This window comes from Podarcis liolepis (genome assembly GCF_965112155.1).
Source record: "Podarcis liolepis genome assembly, chromosome: 5".
In the NCBI taxonomy this organism is placed as follows: domain Eukaryota; kingdom Metazoa; phylum Chordata; class Lepidosauria; order Squamata; family Lacertidae; genus Podarcis; species Podarcis liolepis.
In genome coordinates this window covers 29,247,858-29,273,493 of record NC_139556.1, presented here as the reverse complement: position 1 = coordinate 29,273,493, position 25,636 = coordinate 29,247,858, and the positions used below count along the sequence as shown (strand labels likewise).

The following is a 25,636-nucleotide window of genomic DNA, read 5'->3' as shown; positions in this document are numbered from 1 at the left end:
AGATCTGGTTTGGATGTAGCACTAAATAGATGAACAGCCACCTGTTTGGGGTGCTGTAGCTTGGAATCTCCTGCAAGGAGCAGAGGCTTGAACCAGATGGCCTAAAAGCCCTCTGTCCAACTCTATGATAAACTGTGTCTTAGTGTTAAATACATAAACCTTAGGCTTGTGCACCTGCCCCACTTTCCTCTCCTTCTCTGGAGTAGCCTCAAGAAGGAGATTAGACGTTTTTACTTCTGTTTTAATTAACCACAGTTTATCACTATGTCCTAACTTAAAACTGTGGTTAATCTTAACTACAGTTTAGGGAAATAAGCTATCTTTTAAAACCAGGCTTTGAAGTTTACTTGTCTCAGTTCACCATACTTAGGACTAACCATATGTTGTCTGGATGACAACTGTTGACCTGCTATTTATTTATAATCCCACTTTACCACAGATAACACTCCCTGAAAGTAAAAAAGGCAGCACAACAGGAAAGAAGTTTTTCACACTGGTGAGCATTCAGAAATGTGGTCCATCACCAGCAGCCTGAACTGGTACAATCTTTTCTGCCAAATCAGGACTCTGCCATCCCATTCTGTTGCATGTCTAACTATGCCTAGATGATTCTAAGTAAGAGGACTACAATTATCACTTGATCAAAACTTTAGGTTTCCGAAGAAAAGTTATACTATTATGTTTTTCTTTTTCAGAATGGCTTCACGCCATTATATATGGCGGCCCAAGAAAATCATCTGGAAGTGGTTAAGTTTCTTCTTGATAATGGGGCAAGCCAGAGCCTTGCCACAGAGGTAAATGTTCATTTTATACTGTCTTTGCCAAAGCGTTAAATATATTGAAATGTGGAAGTACAACATAGCACCACTCCTTCATATGAAATAAATGAAAACATTAGAGGTGTGCACAAACCCCAGGAGAAATTAGCCACATTGGAAGCTCTTGTCTGGTGCAGTACCAGAGACATCCACAGATAATCCATAATCAAAACATAATTACCAGTATAAAGTCAGCATTGATGTTTAAGAACGCAAAGAACCAGAGCTTAACATATCAGCAAATGAAATTTAGCAATAGCAGGAACTAAAGCTCATTCAAATCAGTTGGAGTCTCCAAGTTATTTTCAAGGGCAGATCCACAGTGCATTACAGTAATCCATCTGAGATGCAACTAATACAGGGGCAAGTCTGAGCTTTCAAGGAATAGGCCCAGCTGGCACACTTTCTGCATGTGTGCAAAAGTAATCCTGGCCACAGTCACTACCTGAGTACCTAAGAACAAGGTTGGGTCCAGGAGTATTCCGAAGTATTGATTTATGTATTTTTAAAGGGGAATGCAGCCCTGTCCAGAACAGGCTGCCATCTTGTCCCTGGACTGTTAGGCCTCCTAAGAATCAGCATCTCTTTCTTGTATGAACTTTATTTCAGTTTGATCACTCTCAACCAGCCCATCACTGATGCCAAACACTGATGTTAGTTTACACATAGCTTTGCCTATTAAGTACAAAACAACAACAACAATGCAACGTTGAATTGGGTTCCTTAAAGACATGTCTGCTGATTATTGTTGTTGTCCGATAGGATGGATTCACGCCATTGGCCGTAGCTCTTCAACAGGGCCATGACCAGGTGGTTTCCTTGTTGCTTGAAAATGACACGAAGGGGAAAGTCCGTCTTCCTGCTCTCCACATTGCTGCACGCAAGGATGACACCAAGGCAGCTGCATTGTTGCTGCAGAATGACCACAATGCAGATGTGGAGTCCAAGGTTAGTAGCAGTTCTTGTTTTTTCCAGAAGTAGTAGTAGTAGTAGTAGAAGAAGAAGAAGAAGAAGAAGAAGAAGAAGAAGAAGAAGAAGAAGAAGAAGAAACAGATTGAGTGATGCATATAGAATCTCTGCTTCTCTGTGTTAACAAATTGAGAGTAGCCTAAGTCTTTTCTAGGTTTTACTGCTGCAGTTTCATTTAGCACCGTTGCAAGTTGGACCTGTACTACATGCGATTTACCAAGGCAATGTTAGCCCAGCAGCCATGACTGTTTTATCAGCTCTGGGAACGCAACAGAACCAAGAGATTTATCAAGTGTTATAGCAGGCCACTATGATCAAATGACAGGCTTTTTGGCTTGGTGGATCACAAGGGGCAAAGGCCTACTTTTTATTCAATACTTTCTCTTGTGAACAGGAAGAAACATGTTGGTCTATATCTGAGCCAAATGCTAGTATCTGCAACTGTGATAGAATAATTAAATGGCAAATTGGTTGTTACTGATGTCCTGGGTTCTGTTTCTTGATCACACTGGAGCTTAGATCAGAGTGTGGCAGAAAGACTGAACTCAGAAAAGGACTTTGATGTATATCATGCGCTGCAGTACAGAAGCAATAACTGTGTTTAGTTTTCTTCTTTAAAGGTCGGCAGAGGCTGCATCCGGACAATCAAACCATGCTTTAATAAGCCTTCAGATATGCATTAGCTCTGTGCACCCACCCACAGACTCTTCACGGCTGCTTCGTTTCTCCTGTTGCACAAGTGGAAAGACAAGTCAGGAAGTCACAATTAATTATAGCTTCCGGTTTTGTGCAAACTGGGAAACTGGTTAATGGCTTCTGCAAAAGTTTCAGGACATGGAGCTACAGTTTACAATTGGCTTAAAAATCCTATCTTGTTTGGATACTGTTAAATAATTTCCAGGTGTGGAGGGGAATCTATAGAATCTGCAGATTCCCATTTAGTTTCCATGCTCCTGCAGAAGGAGGAGCAAAGTGGAAGTGAAGTTGCTGCATGGGCAGATGCATGGAGCTCATGCATATCTGAGCTTAGTAAGCCAGGATTTGATCATGCAAACCAGGTCATAGACTTGAAGGCTGACATGGAAAAAGCGGGGTTTCTGAATCTCTGTTTTTACCATGGGGGAGAACGACGAAACCTCATTCACGTTTGGGGTGTGGGGGAAATAGCCTGCCATTCAGCCTCGCTTTCCTTCTGTGCCTTATTTGTGCTTTCATTGTCGTGTCCACACAGCGGTCACAAAGCTTTCTGCATCCATTATCACCGGTAGAGAACTAACCGTTCATTTTCTCCCCCTTCTTTGCTTCCAAATGTGTTAACCTAGATGATGGTGAATAGAACAACTGAGGTATATATGAAAATATATTATATATCTATAAATATATAAATATATGTGCATCATCACTTTCCCACAATGTAGAGCTGCTGCTGCTGCTGCGTCATTTCTTCCTTCTCTTCTCTGCATTGCCTTCTTAGAGGAGTAGAGACCTGCTTTAGATTCAACAAAAAGTGGCATGTGCTAGAGCAGAATGTAGTTTTAGTTATTTACCAGGGCTTTCTGCAGCTGAAACGAGTGTTCATAAAGGCGTACAAGCAAGCTTCCTTTGGAACTAATTGTCACAGCCGAAAAGGGTAATTTTGCACAAGAGGAAAGTGCCTGGGTTTCCAATGCCATATAAAATGTGTGTGGGTTTTTTTAATCAGCTGTGTCAAGAGCTGCAGACATCCCTGACACACTTTTGCATCCAGGACTTAGTTCCTTTAGGCTCTTGCATGACACTTTACTGTCAGTGTCAACGTAAAGGGTGGGGGGGGGGTAGGAGGAAGGTGCTGGTTCTTCTGGGCAATTCAGAAATGTGTAAACACTTTTCAAGTTGAGGCAGTGACAGCTAGCATGGCTAAAGAGGCTTGCTGATGGTTTTAGAAATGCGTCAAGTTCCTTCTGAGATTCCACACATTGCGGGGACTGGTTGAATTGCTGCATGTTTTAGCACTGTTTCAAGAAGAGAAAATTTTATTATTATTATTATTATTTAAAAATGTCTGAAATATGAAAACAAGTCACTGAAACTATCTGGTTGGCTAGACACTTTCTAATTAGAGTTGGGGATCTCATAATATTAACCCAGTTTGATTGCTCACAGTGGGGGGGGTTGATTTTTTATAGAAGGAGCCCTCTTTTTCTTTTTTAAGTCACATTAATCTCTTTTTAAAATGGACTTTGATGTTGTTTTAATTTGCATCTGCTTTGAATTTATGAAGTCTATTCAGCAATTATTATCAAGTGACTTCATCTGAATTTCTGCAAGAAAGCTCTGTGATGTTAAAGTTGCAAGAATAAGAAGATACTGATAACAAGTAGATATTTCCCACGAGAAACTGATTTACCAATTAAGTGAAGGGTAATATTTTCATTTTCATTAACTTACTTCGATAGATTCTTTTTACAATAGCTAGACATTTTATCCTGCTCTTATTCTCCCAGAATAGGCATAGTAATTTCTTTCCCTTCTACTGAGTATATTTTTATTCATTGTCTTCAAACAAGCCATAAAGTAGTACTGAACATTAAAATAGAATGTCTACTGTGTCCCTGGACTGCATTCTGCTGATTGGACTCTGCCTGAGCTGCAAGACATCCATTTTAGGAGCTGGTGGAAGACCTATGGGGGAAAAAATATTTATATCTTGCTGTGTTTTGTTGTTGTTGTTGTTTCTTTATTTCAGAGCGGCTTCACTCCTCTGCATATTGCCGCCCACTATGGAAATATTAACGTAGCTACGCTGCTTCTAAATCGCGGTGCTGCTGTGGATTTTACTGCAAGGGTATGTACTGATCCGTACGAATTTCACTTAAACGTGACTCCTAAATTTGATTTGATTTGGTTTATAGTATTTCTATGCCGCTTTTCGTTCAAATGAATTCCGAAGTGGCTTGCAAACAATAAACATAACATAATGAAACATAGTAGAGCACTGCAGAAACAGCATAACTCTCACAAAATAATGTTCCCTTGTTTTTAATGTTTTATTTCTTATTCACAACTACTTTTGTTATGTCGTGGTTATCTGTTTGTTCCTGTTGTAAGCCACCTTGAGCATGCTTTGAGCTGTGGAACAGCAGCATACAAATAAAATTATGTACGTATGCATACCTTCTAACATTTCCCCAATGAAAATAGGGACACCCTATTCAATAATAATAATAATAATAATAATAATAATAATAATAATTTACTATTTATGCCTTGCCCATCTCACTGGGTGGCCCCAGCCACTCTGGACAGCTGTTACATATATAAAAACATAATAAAGCATTAAACATTAAAAAAAAACCTTCCCTAGATAGGGCTGTCTTCAGACTGCTCAGGGGTTGGGTAACTCCATACCCTCCAATATTTCTCCAATGAAAATAAGGACATCCTAAGGAAAAGTGGGACATTCCAGGATCAAATCAGAAACTGGGACTATGTCTGTAAATCCGGGACTGTCCCTGGAAAATAGGGACACTTGGAGGGTGTGATGTATGTATGATGGGCAGTGAGGTGGGGTGGGAAATGGTCTCACTCCTCATCCACCCAATTCAGCTGCAGGTTTAAAGATAAAAAAGGGATCTCAAGATTTGCAGCTTGGCAGCCTCAACAACCGTCAACAACACAATGGATGGCACTGAAAAGAAACAGTATTTTCCTGCAGAAGTAATTTTTTGTGGTTTGATTTCAGATGACTTGTGCAAGCAAGATTTGCACATCCTTCTTTTTCTTTTATGGCCTTTTAATTCTAAGGATCACTTCTTTGTCTCCCACACTCCCAATCCTAAGGAAAGGTAGTTAAGAGAGTCTCCCTGTTACCGGCTGGGTGATCTTGAGAATACAAATTTTCTCCTTTTTTTGCCAGCAGGAGTGTTCACCAGCAGAAACACAATTAGGTTCCCATTTGATCATTCCGTCTTGCTGACATGGCTACAGCCTGAGGACTATGGATTGGGGTTTTTTTGTCTTTTGTCGCTGGGGGGTGGTGGTTATTGTTTCACACTGGTAACAAGATCATCAAAGTGAGTTGTCAAATAAAAATGAAGTTCAGGTGCTTCTTCTTGGAAGACGAAAGGATTGTGAAAGTGTGGCTCGTTTCACAGCACTGTCCTTAGAAACATGAAGATCAGGCCTGCTGGTCAGCATGATAAATAGGGAAGACTAATAGTATTCCCATATTGCAGAGATGCAGTTCTGAAGCCAATTAGTGAGTTCATGGCAGAGGCCGGATTTGATCCAGGTACTGCTCTTTGCAACAGTGCCTTACCAGCTCACAAGAAGCTTGCCATTAGCAAAAAGCTAATGTACCTGATACCTTTTATTGATCTCGCATCTTAGAGTTGTATCTGGCTGGTCAAGGCAATGGATTTGAGGATGATTTATTTATTTATACCACCACCAGTGTACATGTCACTGTACGGAATAAAAGCAGCACGCAGAAGATCAGACCTTGCCCCAAGAAGCTTACAGTCTAAATTTCACTTTTGACGGTGCATAGGCAATGATGGGGGAAAGTAGTGAGGGAGCATTTTCCTCCCATATGTCTTTTCTGGCTCAACGGCTATGATTTCTGAGCAAATGGAGCAATAGGGTTTTCCATCCTTGTCTCTTTTATTACAGCATCATGTGTCTGTGGGAGTATGTATTCGCTTATCCTTTCTGGCATGCCAGAGCTTTGTTGTCACCCTGATATTCACTGCATTTATCTTTTGCTTCTGTTTTTGTTGTGAATCTCCTTGGAAATAATTTGTATCCTGAAGGGCAGGATATAAATGAGACTAATAAATTACTGAGCGAGGCAACTCACAGCATGGCACACTGCTGCAGGCATTGCTGGTGGCCCCAGCACCTGTGACGGCATTTGTAAGCATCTGGTTCATCCCTGGTGCACCAATCACACAACAGATAAAATGATGGTTAACATGTAGATGGCTTTGCTCATTCAGTAAGGTATCATTTTTATCCAGACGGCTTTTGGTCACTTCCCCATAGCACCACGTAGAAAGCATAACTCAAAGCTTATCTTCACTGTAGTATTGTGCCAGTTCTTCCCATTCAGAAAAGCTAAATCAGTATGTTTATTTGTTCTATGTGCACATTTGGGCACTCGCATCAGGCATCGCGAAGCACTTTTAGCATAGGAAATTCAGCAGGATGCAAAAAGCATCTAGCTGGGTCTTGGATCTTTGTGCATGAGTGACCCTGTTACATAATTGTCCTGAATGTGCAGCACATTTGCATATGGTTGTCTTGGTAAACAGAAACTCAAAGATGAAGATAAAGGGTTAGATCCAAACTAATGAGGAATGGAATTTCACTCTTGAGGTGCTTCCTTGGGCAGAAGGAGAAAAAAGGTGGTTTATTTGTTTTCCTCCTTCCCTTGGTAGCCCCCTGAAAAAGCTGCTCTGGAGGTTTGGAGAACCCTTCAGAACAATGTAGGATCTGGTGCAGGGAGCTACATTAGGAAGGAGAAATAAAAAAATTCCTTCCAGTAGCACCTTAAAGACCAACTAAGTTAGTTCTTGGTATGAGCTTTCGTGTGCATGCACACTTCTTCAGATTAGGAAGGAGAGTTGGCAAAAATTGCCTCCACCCACCCACCCAAACATCTTCCATCTGAGTCCCTTCTGTGAATGGAAGGACACTTTCTGCTTATGGAAGTATATGTCTTGATCCAACTCATATATTTTTTAATTATGCACAAACATTTCCAGTCTCTTCTCAGGGGGTTCCTCCCATGAGGCAAGGGAAGAAAGCTGCCTCAAGTGATAGATTCTGCAAGCGCATAAAGGTGGCTCAGAGAGAACTGCAGAGGGAGGCAGAGAGAGGCTGGCCCATTTTGTATTTACTTATTAGATTTCTATCCTGTCTTTCTTCCTTCATGGGACTCAAGGTGGCATACAACCGTAGAGCGTCCAAGCATTTCCCATCTAGCCACCTCCCACTAGTAACTGCCTCTTCCCCCTCAGCCACCCTGTCCATTTGTGACATCACAGGAAGTTTGTAACCCACGGCAACTGCTTAGGGACGCATCTGCACAGCCTCCCATCCTGGTACTGGAAAGGGGAATGTCATGAACATTGCTTTCGTGTAGCCCTGAAAAATTGTGTATTTTGTGTGTGTGTGTGTGAGAGAGAGAGAGAGAGCGCGAGCATGCGCGAGAGAGAGATTTTCAACGCAGTGCCTGAGTTCTCTTTATTTATAAAAATAAATATCTTGGGAATCAGAGTGTGTGGAACAGGGTCAGTCAAAAGAAAATATAAATGCTTCTTAAAATCTAACTTGGTTTCCTCTGTTTCGCTTGACAGAATGATATCACTCCATTACATGTAGCATCAAAGAGAGGGAATACCAATATGGTTAAGCTGCTGCTTGACAGAGGAGCAAAAATTGATGCCAAAACAAGGGTAAGACCATCTACAAATTACCGTATTACCGTATATTGGGTGTGGCTCACTGAAGTGGATGTTACTTTTGAGTTCTTTGATAGATTTATATCCCACAATCCAAAACTCTTAGGCACTTATAGCAGATGGCAATGTAAAGCTATTATAAAAACTACAATGCAAACTTTTAAAAGGAACAAAATAAATGAGGGATCAGTCAACAGACCTTATAATGATAGACCCTCAAGAAGACTAAGCCCCTAATAAGAAGGATTTATAATAATAATAAACCAATGAAGATCAGGAGCAGTTGAGCCACTGGAGCTCGCTGGGCAGGAAATTATCTGCAGTGGGGCACACAAGAGTATGGACTGTGAATCACATGGTAACCAATAGAGGTGCAAGTGAAATTTCGCCTGGTTCACATTTTAATTTGAACCTACCTGCTTTGTGCTTCCCAAACTGAAGCGCAGCTATTTTTTTGAAACCCATCTCTCCAAATTTTATGATGCAGTTCTGTAACAAACAAATGCATAGAAAAATATATATGTTCGGGGGAAGTGTGCAGAAAAATTGGTATATTAGTGAAGCTATCAAAGAAAAAAATGCATCTTATTACAGAAAGTTTATTACAGAAAATGCATATTATATTTTTGCTGCATGCTAGCAAAGAAAAAAGCTGTTGGGGAGCTAACTGAGAAACTACTAGCTGCTGGAGACAGCACAAGATAATGATATGATCCACAGTACTGAAAGCATCTCATATTTGACAGGCTAGTAGAATTAGCAAGCAGAGTTGAGAAACATTCACCCTGTTGATCTTCAGGCATAGATCTTCCACCAGGGCCGTTAAAGCTGTCTCCATTCCATACTCATCCCAGAAACAAAACTGAAAAATGTCAGTGAAAGATATGGTCTCAGATTCTGTCTCCTGTTAAGATCTTGATCCACGGTAACCCCTTCCCTCTTCCTGCAGGGTGTGCTCTCATACCGGAACATGTGGAGACTGGCTGAATAGCTATACCCTTTCCCTTTCCCTGTCTGTTTACACATCCCTGAGCCAAGCATTGTCTAGGCCTGCCTCCCCAAATTGTAAAGCTGATTTTGGATCTCATATGAGGATTGGTCTTTTTTATGATACAAGAAGGGAACCTTTTGTTTCAATACGCAGCAGCTGGCAAGTGATGTAAGAGCTAAATGCATAACAAATGCAATGGCCAGTAAATGGAGTCCATTGCTGTGTCAATTTCCCTGCATTGGCAGCTGTTGGAGAAGTCTGTCGATGGCAAATTTCACTGTTTGGTTTGTTCAGAGCGCTCTCAAGTGAAAAACGTGGCTGCCTCTGCTGCTGCTTCATATAACCCATGCCCTCTGAACATCGCCTCTCTTATCGTGTCTCCCCTTTCTCTGTCTTCCAGGATGGATTTCACCAAATAAAATATACTTAGTGAAGTTGATTAAATTAGCTGGAGTTAGCTTGGCTGCCTTGATACTAGGCTTGCCGACGTGAATTTGTGTTTGTCACAGGCAGCAAGCACATTTTACCCGGGATTAGCAGTAAGCACTTGTAATCTTCAATCTACTGCGGTACAGCTGAACTGAAAGGCCAGCTCTTGGATCTGCAGGGGGAAAAACATGCTGCATGTACAGTTTCAGGCTGGCTGGTGCTTTTACAGTAACCACAATGGAATATATAAAACTAAACTGTCCCCTGCTCCAAGGATTGCACATTCTCGTTTGACATTCCTTCCCCAGCTTCTGTGGTCACATGGGACACAATTTGCCCTCTATGCTGGTGACCTAGAGAGAGGCAGGTTGCTGAGCATGCATCGTGGAGGAGCATCCCCAATATTGGTCATCACTTGGCACAGTGGAAACATGCCTGGTTGAGAGCCTGTGGGGTGAGATGGGGAGGGCTCCATAGAATGCCGTAGCCTGGTGGTAGGGCACATGCTTGGCATGCAAAAGTTCTCAGGTTCAGCCCTTGGCATCTTCAGTAGGGCTGGAAATAGATTCCTGTCTCAGACACCAGAGAGTTGTTGCCAGTCAATGGTTTGACTCAGTATAAAGGCAGCTTTCCTATGTTTCCATGCCTATGGGCGTCATATATTCAGGGCTGCTTGTGATCATCTCTGTATGAATGGGCGTGAGTAGATCATGCCCACCACCACCACACACACACATGAATGAGAAAGTTTTATCTCCCACACCTTTGAGGCATTTAGGTCAGGTCTAGACAACACATGGCCATAGCCAAAAGGAGCAGCCCTGTTTCGCCTCCTACTCTCTCTCTCTCTCGCCTGGTAAGTTTTAGCAATGCAAAGCACATGTTCTCATATCATTGCACTGTTGAGTTTCCCCACCCTGCAGTTGTCAGCCAGTGAAGTGGAGCAGCCAAATACTTCACACAATTATATTTGCATTACTTAATATTACAGGGAAGAAAGGAGGAAGAGTTAGCAGGACCACAGGTTTTATTGGCGGAGCGATGATATGTTGTTCCCGTCTTGTAGTACAACTAGTAAACTTACATGATGCATATGTAGAGATGATATTAAAATTTGCTCCAGTTAAATGTTAATATTGGTATCTTTTCAAATTTGGAGAGTTGAATTGCAATTTTAAATTCCAACTTTGTCATCCTCTGACCTAACACCGCGTAGTCTATGGTTGGGTTCCATGTTTCTTGGAGAAATTCTCTACTGGCATATGAAAAATGGACATTTTTTGCAGTGAAGTTTAAATGTATTTACTTGTTTCTGTACCTATTTTTAGAAATGTGAAAACCCACATTTTTCACATTTAAATAAAGCATTGCCTTAGGAGGAAGTGGGAGCAAATAGGAAACTATTTTAACCTTAAAAATGCTATAGGTACCACAGTAAATCCCCTGGCTATATTATAACTTTGGGGAGAGATTATATTACCTCACATTCATTGTGGTGAATTTCTCTGAGGACAACTCTCGAGGTTCAGGACCAGTGTAGAAATGTGAACCCTAAGCGGCAGCAGGGTGTGTGTACAAAGGGCTGTTACTCAAATGCTACATTAAAGCACAATTCCTATTCTTTCTCCTACTGGCCTTGCATGTCAGAAGGCCCTGTGGAAGGTTAGATAAAACAGATGATGCAGTTAATCTGCTATTGATGCATGTTTATGGAGTTCTTAATCTGCCAAATGTCATAATTGTTTGTAAAGGTTTTCCCAGAGCCTTTCCAGGAGCATTGTATCAGAGGATGGATGTATCCTAATGTGTCCAATGTATTTTATGCTTCACGTCGTCCTACAGTTTGTCTGCCCAGAAAATAAACATTCTTGGAAACCCCTTGTTTCCGATACAGAGCAGCTCTGATGAATGTTCAGTAGCTCGTTTTAACTTTTTTGTCTCCCCACCCAACACATGGGCACTTAAAGCAAGTGCTGATCCACACATCATATTTAATCCTGTAGTTAGCTTTGTTTTGTTTTCTTGCTTTGTTATTTGGGTAGGACGCATTTGTTGGTTAAGGAGAAGCAGTGCTATTTTCCTAGGTGCCGGAGCTCATCGTGAACACCTCCCTTGTTCTGTAATAATGGAAATGGCGCCCACCTGAGAGGTGCTGGAACTGAGTTCCTGTGAGTTCCTACTGAAAAAATCCCTGAGCAGGAGTATAAATTTGCTGAAATCTTTTATTGCCTTTTAGAGGTGGTTGGGTAACTAGGTGTGGGGGGAGAGGAAGAGAGGAAGAATTGCAGGTCAACTTTTCTCCCTCTGACAGATGTCCATATTACTTTGGAAAACCCTAACCAACTCAGACAATTGCTTGTTCAGTGAGGAAGAAGTGTTGCTGTCCTGTCTTTCATGCAGTTTTATGGATGTCAGGATCTTGTTATTTAAAGGCTCTTATTTAATATCGTATGCATTTTATGGTGTTTGATGCTGGCAGAATCATCCCCAGTAAAAATTTCCTGGCTCTGCCAACAGAGCTTTTCTGTGGACTCTCTTGTTTGTGAATAAAATGTAGTTTTTTGCTGCAATCTATACTTTAAAACTACCTGTAGCTCAACACCTGCTGGCTGCTCCACATGTCAGAAAGGCTGGAGCCCGACTGTGGAAGGGGAAAGTATTTCACTGCTATCTTGATTAGCAAAACAAGAGAAGTGCGCCTCACTCTGAGCTTTTTCAGCTGTTACTTGGGGTAACAGGACTTCAGCATCTTCTTTCACTGTCAAGAAGGTAATGGGTGAATCTTTCAGTCCATCTCAGGAAGAATGCTCCTTCCAGAAACTGCTCAAACTCAGGCTTCACCTGGCAAGTGACGTATGATGCGTGGAGGGGGAACCTCTCCGCAGTTGTGGAATGTCTCCATGTGCTTAATAATAATAATAATAATAATAATAATAATTTATTTGTACCCTGGCCGGAGCCAAGCTCAGGGTGGCTAACATCATAAAACTAACACAAAGAATACAAAGAACATAAGAACATAAAAAACAGGCAATCAATTAATTAAAATACATCTTAAAATTAGTTCAGAGCAAATTAAAATCTGGAGAGATGGCAGTCCATGGGTAAAATTGAGAGTGGTTAATATTCTCCAGGGTCAACTGTTATCACTGATCTTATAAAGGACCTGTGAGGGGGTTAGGAGGCCTCTTTAATGCTTGCTACTTTACAGAAAGAAAAGAATCAGACTGAACTCGGATCAAAGGCTTGGCGGAACAGCTCCATCTTGCAGGCTCTGCAGAAAGATGTCAAATCCCGCAGGTCCTTGGTCTCCTGTGAGAGAGCATTCCACCAGGCTGGGGCCATGGCCAAAAAGGCCCTGGCTCTGGTCAAGGCCAGTCCAATCTCCTTGGGGCCTTCGATCTTCAGGGTATTATTATTTTCAGGCCTTAAGCTCCTCCATGGGGCATACCAGGAGAGGCGGTCCCGTAGGTACGAGGGTCCTAGGCCGTATAGGGCTTTAAAGGTCAAAACCAGCACCTTAATCCTGATCTTGTACTCCACCGGGAGCCAGTGCAACTGGTATAGCACCGGATGAATGTGCTCCCGCAGCGAGGACCCGATGAGGAGTCTCGCCACAGCATTCTGCACCCGCTGGAGTTTCTGGGTCAGTTTCAAGGGCAGCCCCGTGTAGAGTGAGTTACAGTAATCAAGCCTGGAGGTGACCGTCGCATGGATCACAGTGGCAAGGTCAGGGCAAGAGAGATAAGGGACCAACTGCTTAGCTCGGCAGAGATGAAAAAATGCTGCCTTTGTTGTAGCTGGGGAGGTCCTGTTGGCAGTCCTGCCACAGCCTGTGGTTTGAGGGGAAGTAGTATGCGAGATGTTCTTCTCTGTGGTGGCTCTCAGGTGATGAAACGATCTCCCTTACGAGAGCAGAAAGAAATACTAGTGTGCTCTGCTTTCTGTCCCCACTAAGGCAAAAATGGGGCTGAGGGCGGGGGATTGTGCCTTCCTTGCAACTTTCTGCTTAAGGAGACCTGCCTCTTAGAACTCAAAGTTCACAAGGAGTTATGTTTGTTTGCAGCACCAGATTAGGGGCAGTGGGGACAGTTCCCCTGCAGTTCCCCAGTTGAGCCAAGGAGGCACAAAATTTAGAAGGTCCATAATTGGGAAGATCCATTTGGGGGCACCAAGTTTTGGCCTTGCGCAGAGCACTGTGGTACAAACGTTTACCAAAGTCCACCTTGTTTTGTTTGCTGTCTACAAATGAGATTTCAACTAAATTATGAAAATTCCAAAGATGTGGTCTTGGTTTACCCATTTGCCCCGTACCATATTTTCTGATAAAGACAGCTCAGATCTAGAATTAACTTGTTGTCAAATAATCCGATGATCTAAAGTTTTCACAGAGGCATTTTGGGCATGATTGTGGCTTCAGGTCAGTCCGAAGAAGAAGAAGAAGTTAATAGAGGATGCAGTCTTGTTCTCAGTGAACAAGATGAACAATTAGGAAGGAATGACACTGTAATTTCCAACCTAAAAGATGTTTTCCCCAATGTAGCACGACAGATTTAATATGAGAACACTATGTGCTCAGAGTGCATCAACGCCTTTTTGAATGCACAATCATAAAGTGCTTGGAAAGAAGGTGATTGACATTGTGTAAATAAATAAGGGGGAATAAAGTGGCACCTAAATTACATGTTACACAGATCTTGTTTATAGCTGCTGGCTTGCTGGCATTCTTGAATATAATTTTCTCCTCATTGTTATAGCAGTGGGCATTTAATTCTGTTCTGGTGGGTACTTAAATGGTTTTAAAATCTTGCGTCAATCCTTTGACGCACAGGCTTTGTTTGGATGATCATTTTGTAAACTGCTTTGAGGTTTTTTCCTACAATCAGGCGGTATATAAATTTTTATGAAATAAAAGAATAAATAATCATATTTCAGCTAAGTAGACCAAGATGTAGATGAGTCATTTCCCACACACACATCCCCTTAGCTCCTCCACTTGTAATGTGACCAATCCAAAGGAGGAGGTTTTTAAGAAACCATAGTTTCCTATTTTCTCCAAACTTAGGAAACTATGGTTACCAGCTTTGGAACAAGCCAGGGTATTTAACCAACAGCAAACCACAGCAAGCATATATCTTAACTTCCACTGAACCTGGTAACCGTAACTTCCCAGTTTTAATGAAATGGGAAGCGATGGTTAATTGGTTTTCTCATGCTGCCAGGGGAGGAACAAAGAGGCTGCATGTGAAGGTGAATAAATTTGCTTATTAAGCTGAGATATGGTCATACAGACTGGAGCACTGAATCTCTGGGTGCAATAAGAGACTAGATTTTAAGTTTCGTTTGTTGACTGAACGTATTGCGCAAAAAATGAACAATACAATGGGGAACCACAGCATTCAGTTTTATGAGCAAAACCCAGACAAATAGGTAAAATCTGCCTCAGCCTATATATTTATGAAGTGAAACAGCGTAAGCACTCTAGGTCACAATCTGCCTGAGTCATCCTAACTAAATTGACATTAGCTGACACTCCGGCCCACGGAAACAATGAGAGAAGTGCCAAGGAAGCAAAGATGTGAATAAACGTGAGGTAAATCTGATATGGATAGGTAGCTGCCTTAATGGCACTCGAAATGGCTGCGTACAGCACAGCACATTTATGTGTGCCCCTGCACGTAAGAGACACGGAGAGAAAGGCTCTGTTCTGTGAATTCTGTGAACCTCAGAATTACAATTTATCAAGAGTTTCAGTGCGATCGCTGTTGTGTTGATTTGGAACATGGTGTTGTTGTTTTTTGGTCAAACTATGTTTATTAATTGGCTCACCAGGACATCTGTTTTCAACTCAACTGTTTGTGAATAACCACTGCTAATGATGCACTATTTACACCCTATGTACTTTTTTTGGCATTTTTCCCCCTCGCTGTTTACTCTACCTGTGTGGCAGCAGTGGGGACAGGGACGGGGGAAGAATGGTCTGATGAATTGGACTATGGTCCACAAAACCTTGCATATCAATGTCACTACTGTGTTGGCAGGGGTGGCCAAGTAGGCAGGGTGCCATTGCAGTGCTGGGAAGAAGGTGGTGATGTCAGGGTGCTATGGAGCCCAGCCTCAGCCTCACCAGTATTAACCCACCTGTCCAGTGTACCACCCTGGAAGGTGGCAGTGCCCCCTGCCAAGAGGTGCTACCCCATCAGATCAATTGCTACTGTTTGCTAGTCTTCAAGGTACCACAAGACTCTCTCGGTTTCTTGTCTGGGACAGACTAACCTGGCTACTTCTCTGGAAATAGTACAGTTGTGTGTGGAATGGAAATAAACAACTGTGCTTTTCTGTGTCCTTCTCCATTACAGAGGAAATACATTGAAAATGTAACATAAATTGGTGAAGATTTCCTCCAACCCCCTTTGGGGGGGGTATCCCAGAACAGTTTAAATGTGTTAGACTTGCATCCTTCATTTATGCCCCTCCAAAATCATGTGTTGTGACTTCCTTATTCAACAGGACGGGCTGACACCTCTCCACTGTGGGGCACGAAGTGGCCACGAACAGGTTGTGCGGATGCTGCTCGACCGAGGTGCCCCAATCCTTTCGAAAACGAAGGTAATGTGGAGCTTGGGATTTGGAGAGTGATAGATGGTCTGGCTCAGCAGGTAGGAGTTTCCTAGCTTCCTAACTGTGCAGCTAGTTCCACTTGTTGAAGAGACATTTGTGTTCGAGTCTGGTAAACAGACCCACTACCCACCTCCCCAATCCAAGTGGCTTGTTGGACTGGCTTTGAAAAGAGCGGTGCTTTCAAAAGCAGCTTGTGCTGTGGAATTGGGTACCAACAGTGAAAAGACAGAGAAAATATCAAGTCCCCAGGCATGTCTACGGTAGCTCTTTGAATCTCAGCCTCGGGGTGCACCCATTCTCTTTCCTGCTCATCCCTCTCAAGTCTGCATTTCCCCACAGGTACAGGCAGGCCATTTTCATAAGTAATTTTTATTAACGAGGCTTTACGTTTCCTGTGCCTGTAAATAATAAATGAACACCTGCATTGACTGGACTATGCATTTGAATTTTTAAAATGGCACTTCCCTGTTTTCCGAACTGCACTGACATTCAGTAGTGGAACCTTCTGATCTTAAATGAATCCGTAGCCTCACTTCTGAAAGCACCTGTCCCCATTGCTTCATATATGCTGTTAGTTTGGGTACCCTTCTGGGGAGTTTAATCTTCACTTTATGGCATGAGTGAATTGCTGTGAATTTTTCTTGACAAGTCAGTTTCTTGAATCCGAAGGTGCAAGACCTTGTGCCCTTCACCTTTTCCAAAGCCCACTTAAGGTTGAAAAACAGCTTTTCCTAGTATTCAATCCCCGGTTGAGCTTCCCAACCTGGGGGTGGGGGGTGGGGAAGGGGCCCCAGCATTTCTGAATTTGAAGTTGCATTTTTGTGTGAGGGCTGTGAAAATAAGCTGGCCTAGAAAAGAGATTATATAACTCTCCAGCAAAGTGACTCCTCCGCTATAATACAGATGCACCTGCTCTCCTACAGAGGGAAACTCAAGCTTCACATTAAAGATAAATGTAAAAAAACCCAAAAAAACAAACCACCAACATGAAGTTCTGCTGTCGGAAGCCCCCCTCATCTCTGTCATTTTCTCTCTCTGATATGTTAATTTTGACTAGGTTTGTATGGAAAACTGGAAGGCAGGAGATCTTGAGAATGGCATTAATGAGCCATTTCCCATGGCACAGAGCTCTGGTGTGTTTTATACAGAGAGAGGGAGAGGGAGACAGAGAGTCCCAACCAGCACTGGTTCATTTGTTTTTCTAATAATTAAAAAAAAAATCTTTTTTAAAAAAAGATGAATCTTGCAAAATGAGGTCAGCTTTCTTTCTTGATTTTCAAATAGGCATATGGAAATTATTGAAAATCTAATAGCTAAACTCAAGTTCTCACGTGCACCAGGTGAGGAACCAAACATGTTCTTAGCGTATACCACTTCACATGGCAGGTGAGGGCTCTCATGACTGAATACTCCCCTATGTGAACCAAAAACTGGATATCAAGGGAGAAGCTTCTGTTCTTGTTTTCTCCCTTGCATGTTCATTTTCTGTCCATAGGAATGTTTTTGTATGGAGTGATATAAGCCTCCACCTGCAGTCTGAAGTGGTATAGCCCAGACACAGATTTACCTCCTCACCTGCTGTTCGTGAGAGTTGATTGATTAAAACTATATCCATCCATTCTGCTATGGGGCTCAAGGCTGCATAACTGGTTCTCCCCATTTTATTCTCACAAAAATCCTGAGAGGTAGGTTAAACTGGAAGACAGCGACCGAGTCCCATGGCTTTATGGGAATTTGAACCTGAGCCTATCCAGACCTACTCCTGACACTCTGAATAATCACACCACAGTGGCTCTCACCCAAGGGTCACCCAACTAGGCTTGAACAGATGTTGTGTTTCACTTATGAGTTATAATAAATGATGCACAGCAGAATAAACTCATGGAAATGAGAAATTTATCTGTGCATCATTTTGTCTACTCACTTTAACTGCACTAGAGCTTTCACAATTAAGATGCCACTTTTCTGGGGGTCACCAGCAACATGTGTCAATTCGCTGCCTTCACTTCATGGATGAGGGGCAGGTGGGGCTTGTCAACCTGGAAGGAGAGCCCATCTAAGAGAAGGAAAACACTGGTCCTAAACCTCTGCTGCCTTGCAGCTATGCTCCTTTGTGAGAAAGGCTTCAGGAGTAAACCCTGAGGGAAAATCCACACCTGGCTGCTTTGTGAGATACCTTCAGGAGAAGAAAAGTCTATGGAGTAAACACCTCACAAATCCAGAGTGGAGTCCCTCAGGCAGTTGGATGGCACCTTGTATGCCTCCTGCAGCCTAGCTGGTGCCAAACGTATTGCTCTGTTATCCTTTAGACCACATCAGCGAGGCCAGGGGGTGGGGTCTTGGCCTCTGGGTAGGCCAGTCTTGCACCCCAGAGATGAGGTGCACTTCATTGTCTCTCAAGAGAAGACTGGATGCCAACAATAACCTCGTGGATGCCTTTATCTGCAACTTGAAGGTTTTGCTTTGAGGGGGTATAATTTTGAATGTCATGGTACTAGTTTCCTTACTACAGTTAGTGAATTGGAGGAGGTGTTGCCTGCTCTGTCCTCATGCTGTGAAAAGGGCTTGGATGGAGCATTAAAGTGGTTCTACCACTCCTTTCCCTCTCCCCTTCCTTTTTATTGGCCTTCCCTCAGGTTACTTTTAGATTCCCATGGAATTCCTGCTTGGTTCAGGTGCAGTAGCAGCAGAGTTGAAATGTCTGTCTGCTTCCTCATTTACGTTATCCTTAGAAGTCCCTCTATAAATCCCGAAAGCTTGTTGGGAGCAACACTCCTCTGTTAGAAGTGGCCTCCTTGTTTTAAAGTTGTGCATCTTATTATACTGCTCTTCTCCGCCTGCTTTTCTTTTCCCAGAATGGCTTGTCTCCATTGCACATGGCGACGCAAGGGGACCACCTCAACTGTGTCCAGCTTCTCATTGAGCACAATGTGCCTGTGGATGATGTCACTAACGACTATCTGACGGCGCTGCATGTCGCCGCCCACTGTGGCCACTACAAAGTTGCGAAAGTTTTGTTGGACAAGAAAGCTAATCCTAATGCCAAAGCACTGGTGAGTACGCACAGCAGGCTAACTATTCGTCACTAGTGCATATATATATATATATATATATATATATATATATATATATATATATCACAGCATGTTTATGCTTGGTATTTGGGAGTCTCAAATTCAGGGGGAACAGCTGCCATTGCTCACAGGGCTCAAGAAAATAGGTTTTAGCAGTGCTTTTTTCTTGGGGTGTGCAGGGGTACACAAGCCCCTAAACATTTTGTGAATCTTTGTACTTTTGTCCATTTACTGTATTTATTTTTCCCAGTTTGAACAATAAAATTGTGGTTTTCTTGATTCAAAATGAGAGTACCCCTAAACATATTTTTTTTAAGAAAAAAAAGCACTGGGTTTTACTATGAAGTTCTCATGAATGTGTTTCTTGTGCCATTAATGCACATCGTGTGTCTGCATTATGTTAGGCAAAAGAAAATTGGATAAAGTCTTCCTTTATCAATACTACTGAAAATTTAATGAGGGTGCATGTGTGCTCGCACACATTTTTTTACGGCTTGCTATCAGTTGGAGGGAAAAGGGTAAATTATGCAGCCTTTAACTGCCATCGGCAATCAGTGTGGGAGAAATTCAGATTATATCTTTGGAAACAGATTCAGATCACTGGCCTTTCAAATGCTGGAAGGGAAGGGGGGAAAAGGATGCTTTGGGTTCAAAATGTTTCTGATGTCTCCAAAGCAAGTATTAAACTGGGAAATAAACACAAGACTGCACATGGATTAGAGGGAGATGCGTTGGTTATAATGACTTCCGCAAATGACAAACAATTTCCCCAAAATATATGTCTTTTCTATAAGCATATCCCCACAGCATTCTTTGGAAGCAGCACAGGTCTCCACACAACCCTTCCCCCTTAGCAACTCACATTGAAAGATCTCAGATTTCAGGAAAAGGGGAAATGCTTGGTTCTGTTCTGTTTTCTTTCTCTTCGTGATATTTACCCTGAATGATAACAATAATAAAAAAAAGAAGTGAAAGAATTCAACTCAAGTATGGCAATGAACTGAACTGCCTGTTTTGACTCAACTAGAAGAGGCAGTAGCCCTGACCATATGTTATGAAAGCATATGGTATCTTTTACTCCTGTTGGAAAGGTAGCTGATGCTGATGAGATTGGAGGCCCAATTCTGTCAGCTGTTTTTAAAATAATCCTATGATGCCACTTTGATATGTATACAGGTTGTCATCGACATTCCCACAGATGCTGTGAATAGGACGGTACCTTTGATGTTCAGGATAGCTTGTTTTCTTGCTTCTTCTCACTGCTTCACTCACAATGAAATGGCAGCTTAGCTTTGCACTTTACTGTATGTGCAAATACTATTTATCCCCCCAAAGCATACTAGTCATTAGCATTTCATCCAGCAAAATCCTCTCTCTCTGTCTGTCTGTCTCTCTCTCTCTCTCTCTCTCTATATATATATATATATGAAACAAAAATTAGCAGCCATGGAATATCACAAGGGGATGGGAAACATAGTTCAGTGCAGATAATTCAGAGAAGAAGTGTTTTGTCAATAACATTTGTCTAGCTGTCTGTGAAAAGTCCTTTTCTCAATTTTACAGAATGGTTTCACACCTCTCCACATTGCCTGCAAAAAGAACAGAATTAAAGTGATGGAACTTTTGCTGAAACATGGAGCATCTATCCAAGCTGTCACTGAGGTAAGGTATCTTTGACTGCACATGCTGTTATGTTTTCCGTAAACAAGCAAGTCCATTGACTTAAGAGCTGAGAACAGGAGGAAGATTCGAAATCAAAGCAGGGACCCCTTTCCTACTGTTTCAGTTGAGGTTTCCATATGCTAATTGTTTCTAAACTTCTGTAAGGGAATCCTTTCCACACTTCCTTATATGCTGAAAAACCCACATAGTGTGTCTCTGTGGAATCCCACAACATTGCAGAGGGATTCTGTGTTCTTAGGTGTATAACTAAGTTGAGATGTGGTGATCTTTGGCCTACTGAACTAATAGGTGTCCCTAGATTCAGGCCTAGATCAAGGGGTGTGAGGGGAGGGGCATATGTCTTGAGCAGTAAATTTTTGGGGGGTGGTAATAGCCTCCTGCATGGGAGAGAGGTATGCTAGGGCCACAACACATGCTCGGTGACTTCTTCCATTCTGGCCAGGTTCCACTTATTGGAAGACCCATCATCCCTGACCATTGGCTATGCAGACTGGAACTGGTGGAAGTATCCAACAACATTTGGAGGGCCACAGATTTCCCGCCCTGATTTACATTGCAGGCTTTAGATAGCACAATGTTCCTTCAATGCTTCAGTGATTGTCAGAAATGTCAATCTAAAACGTTGCTGTGAGAGCAAGTGTGGTGCAGCAATTAAAGCAGCCTTTCCCAACCTTGGGTTCTCAGATGTCGTTGGACTACCACTCCCACCATCCATGATTACTGCCCCTTCTGGCTGTGGATGATGGGAGTTGTAGTCTAAGAACACCTGGGAACCCAAGATTGAGAATAGCAAGCTTTGTGCTGAATAGGCATCCTTTTATAGCTGCCATATACAACTCACAATTCACCTTCACTGCCAAGGTCCAGGCAACTCTTTTTCGTTGTAGCTCATTCTATGCTGCTAACCTCAAACCTCGGTCATTTTTCTTCTTCTTTCCATTTTCTAGTCGGGTCTGACTCCGATCCATGTTGCTGCCTTCATGGGACATGTAAATATTGTTTCACAGCTGATGCATCATGGAGCATCGCCCAACACAACCAATGTGGTGAGCACCAATGTTCATTTGTTTCGTTATCAGCCAAGGAGAATATCTGACTTGTAGTGCATTCACACCATCCTCATACCTTTTTCTAGACTTTTTCTAGTCTAGAGTTTGAGCTGCTGCTTCTGTTCCCCACAGCAGTGCTATTTTTCTAGAAAAAGAGGTGCCAGAACTCACCATGAACACCTCCCTTGTTCTCTTATATCGGCAACGGTGCCCACCTGAGAGGTCCTGGAACTGAGTTCTGTAGAGTTCTGAATGAAAAAAAATCCTGCCCCACAGTATTTGTTTATCCCTGTCAAGCCACATGGGCTGTTCACTCCTCGCATTTCTGTACTGGACATATCAAAAAGTAAAGTGACCAAACTTTCATTGAGATTCTTGTTTTTTGGGATATGCCCTGCAAACTTGGCCCTATCACGTGGAGCCAAACTTCATATGTGCCTATCCCATGGGCGATGTTTTATTGAATTATTGTATCTCTCATTTACTGCCAATGCTCTGATGAATGTGAACAACAACCACAACAACAACAGTTTTGCATTCCTCCTTCTCTGTGTTAGGAGGATAGCTTAAAGGCTTGTTGAAGAGTCGTCTCCCCCCCCCCCCCCCGTTCTGACTCAAATTTGTTTTCATCTTTATCTCCTTCTTTGCACTGCAAAGAGCAGGAGTTCATTTATTATTGCTCAGTATTTGATTTCTGAAAAGTGCACTTGACTCCTTGAATGCCATAACCCCAGAAGACCAGGGCCTTTTCCCAGTTTGAGGCAGGCGCTGCTGAGGTTGCTAGCAGATTGCAGCAGATTGTCAGGACATATTGCCTGTTTTTGGCCACAACCGTGCTGGAGTACCTCCTTGCACCCAGAGGCTTTGTGGAAGAGTGGGGTTTTTCTTGTGTGTGTATGTTTTATAAATGGAGCTGTTCTAGATGCATTTGTGCCAAAGTGACAGAAGCAGGCTTCAAAAAGCACACGCATACACAATAACACTTTTTTCTTCTTTTTTTACTACAGTTTGGCACTGTCTGTTCTTTGCAAAATCTGATGCATGAGAGGCGAGGCGTTGCTGCAGTAGAGCATTGCCGTGGCAGTTTGCTCCATAAAACGATCTTAAATTATAGACGCCCATGCAGCACCATCTGTGCTATAAAAAATGCTTGCTTTTAAAAGAGTCAGTGGATTGCAAAAGGTTTAGAAAGGCGCTTCCTTCCTTCAAATCAAAGTTTTTGCTGTTCTTGTTGTTTCCCTGGCGACACATCTTTTGGTGAAAGGTCGTGAAGCTCTGCAGTTCTTTATATTATTATTATTGATTTATTTTCAACTGCCCAGCAAAGTGATTCCCTGCTTACAGCAAAATCTAGGGGCCACTGGAATATAACAGCAGAAAGTCACACAAAAGAATAAAAATGTTTGTATCTTCTGCATACATGATCAAGCTTGGCATACTTGCGAAAGTTTCACCAACTGCGAATGGTCATTTAACACAGTGTTGTGTTTACATTGCCGATGTAGCTTTGCATTTTTAAAAGGGCATTATTTCCTTTAACACAGAACAAAGCACTCGTGTGCTTTAACAGCTGGAAAATCAATGGCTGGAATAAATTACTTTGGTGGGGCCAGAGCTGGAGGTCAAATATTGATTGGGTTTTGCATTCTGCTCCCAGTCAACCCCTTGAAAGTATTCATGTGCTGATGGTTTATGAGTAGAATGTAAAGCTCTTTTTTTATTTGTTGATTAAAATATTTCTGTTTGCTTTTTACCTTATGGGATGGGTTATTATTATTATTATTACTAGCCTTTGACTCTCTGGCATTAATTTTCCATTCATAGCGGGGAGAGACAGCACTCCATATGGCCGCCCGAGCTGGCCAGTCGGAAGTTGTTCGATATTTAGTCCAGAATGGAGCTCAGGTAGAAGCTAAAGCCAAGGTAAGCGGACTATTTCTCTACTTGATGTGCACTGCAAGAGGCATGTGCTTGATTCTCCAAAGCAAGGCATGGTGTCACCACTGAGCAGAAGGTCAGCTTCAGTAGAATTAGTACAATACATGTTTACCCTAATTTACAACAGTGAGGTCTTGGTGCGGGCTACATGGGCCTGTTCTGATTGGGGTGCCAGCCTGCAGAGCGCTGGGCAAAGCCTGAAGAGGGCAAATCCGGAGCAGGAATGAACCAGCAGCCAAGTTGACAGTAGGAGGTCAAAGTTGGACTCTTCAACGACTGGGAGAGCTCCCAGGGAAAGCAGATGTTGCTCTGACAACATCAGGAAGGTTGCCTCCAGGTTTGAGGGCCCCTCTGCAACGTGCCCTCTGATATGCCTCATCCTCTCCCGGTGGGCTCCAGCAGGCTTACTTGGCAGTGGCACTCTTTATGTATTATTTTATATGTTTATTGTATGTATAGCCCATCTGTCCGCCAAAGAACTTAAGGTGGTGCATGCTGTTCTCCCCTTCCCCCATTTCAACAGCGATTGGCCCAAGTGAGATTCATGACATAGTGGGGATTTGAACCGTCGTCTCCCACATCCTAGTCCTAACACTCACACCACTACAGTGGCTCTCTAGCACGGTGATCACCTTGGAACCTCCATTTTCATTCCTCACAATGCCCCGGGGTGTCTCTCCAGGTTCCAGGGCGGGCATCATAGCAGTGGTGGGTGGGCTCTTCTGAGGTTCTGAAATCTTGGCAGTCTTCACATTCTGCTCCTCCTGGCTGGCCTTAGGATGGCCTGACTTGGGGGATGTAGCTGTCCTGCGTATGACCTGCGTATACCTTCTGCCTTAGGCGCCTTCTGCCTTAGAATTAGTGTCTCTAGATACTGGATCATTTCCATATGTTCAACTGCCTCAAATGAAGCAGGAAGGTGGAGTGTTAATAATGTGTATCAATATTGAATGCATGCCTGCATACGTATATTTTGCAGGTTTCATAACACAGCCTTTTCCAGCCTTAGACTGTTCCAGTCCTAAATTCCATGGCCTATGGTCAGGGATGATGCACATTGTAGCCCAACAACCTCTAGAAGGCTGCCAGTTGGGAAAGACTGGTCTAACATGTCCAAGAACTGGGTTGCATTTGATATAATGTACATACCACATTCCACGTAGGGTCTCTACAGGATACAAGCTGTCCATACAGATATTGCCACTGGTCACTATGAAAGTTGTTTACTAGTAATACGTATGTGCAAGTGTTGAACTCCCTGTATGTGGCTCCTTTTCCCTTTGTGTTTAGGATGACCAAACACCGCTGCACATCTCTGCGCGACTGGGAAAAGCTGACATAGTGCAGCAGCTGTTACAGCAAGGAGCGTCTCCCAACGCCCCCACAACTTCAGGGTATACACCGTTGCACCTTTCAGCACGGGAAGGACATGAAGATGTAGCATCAGTCCTTATGGATCACGGCGCATCCTTAAGCATAACTACCAAGGTAAGGGAGCTTTAAGTGTCACCATGTAATAAAATTGGCTATTGTTGAACGTCGTGCCCGGTGCCATCTTCTCTTCTGCCCTGGCAAAGAACCACAGCCCTGCAAATGTATCTGGCATAGATCAGCCGAGTGT

General features: G+C 42.8%; 1 protein-coding gene across 42 annotated transcripts in view; it reads left to right on the top strand.

The window, feature by feature from the left end:
- The window catches only part of ANK3 (ankyrin 3), a 407,765-nt gene that overhangs the window by 276,153 nt on the left and 105,976 nt on the right, over window positions 1-25,636 (top strand). For 25 of the 42 annotated variants that reach the window (XM_083502218.1, XM_083502249.1, XM_083502223.1 and 22 more), the window contains 10 exons: window positions 696-794; window positions 1,581-1,766; window positions 4,513-4,611; window positions 8,126-8,224; window positions 16,161-16,259; window positions 19,127-19,324; window positions 20,909-21,007; window positions 21,976-22,074; window positions 23,902-24,000; window positions 25,306-25,503. In XM_083502218.1, coding sequence (XP_083358344.1) covers window positions 696-794; window positions 1,581-1,766; window positions 4,513-4,611; window positions 8,126-8,224; window positions 16,161-16,259; window positions 19,127-19,324; window positions 20,909-21,007; window positions 21,976-22,074; window positions 23,902-24,000; window positions 25,306-25,503 — 1,275 coding nt within the window. Of the gene's footprint in view, window positions 1-439; window positions 497-695; window positions 795-1,580; window positions 1,767-3,109; window positions 3,134-4,512; window positions 4,612-8,125; window positions 8,225-16,160; window positions 16,260-19,126; window positions 19,325-20,908; window positions 21,008-21,975; window positions 22,075-23,901; window positions 24,001-25,305; window positions 25,504-25,636 lie in introns of all 42 variants that reach the window. The other 17 variants (XM_083502221.1, XM_083502247.1, XM_083502228.1 and 14 more) reach the window with 3 other exon arrangements.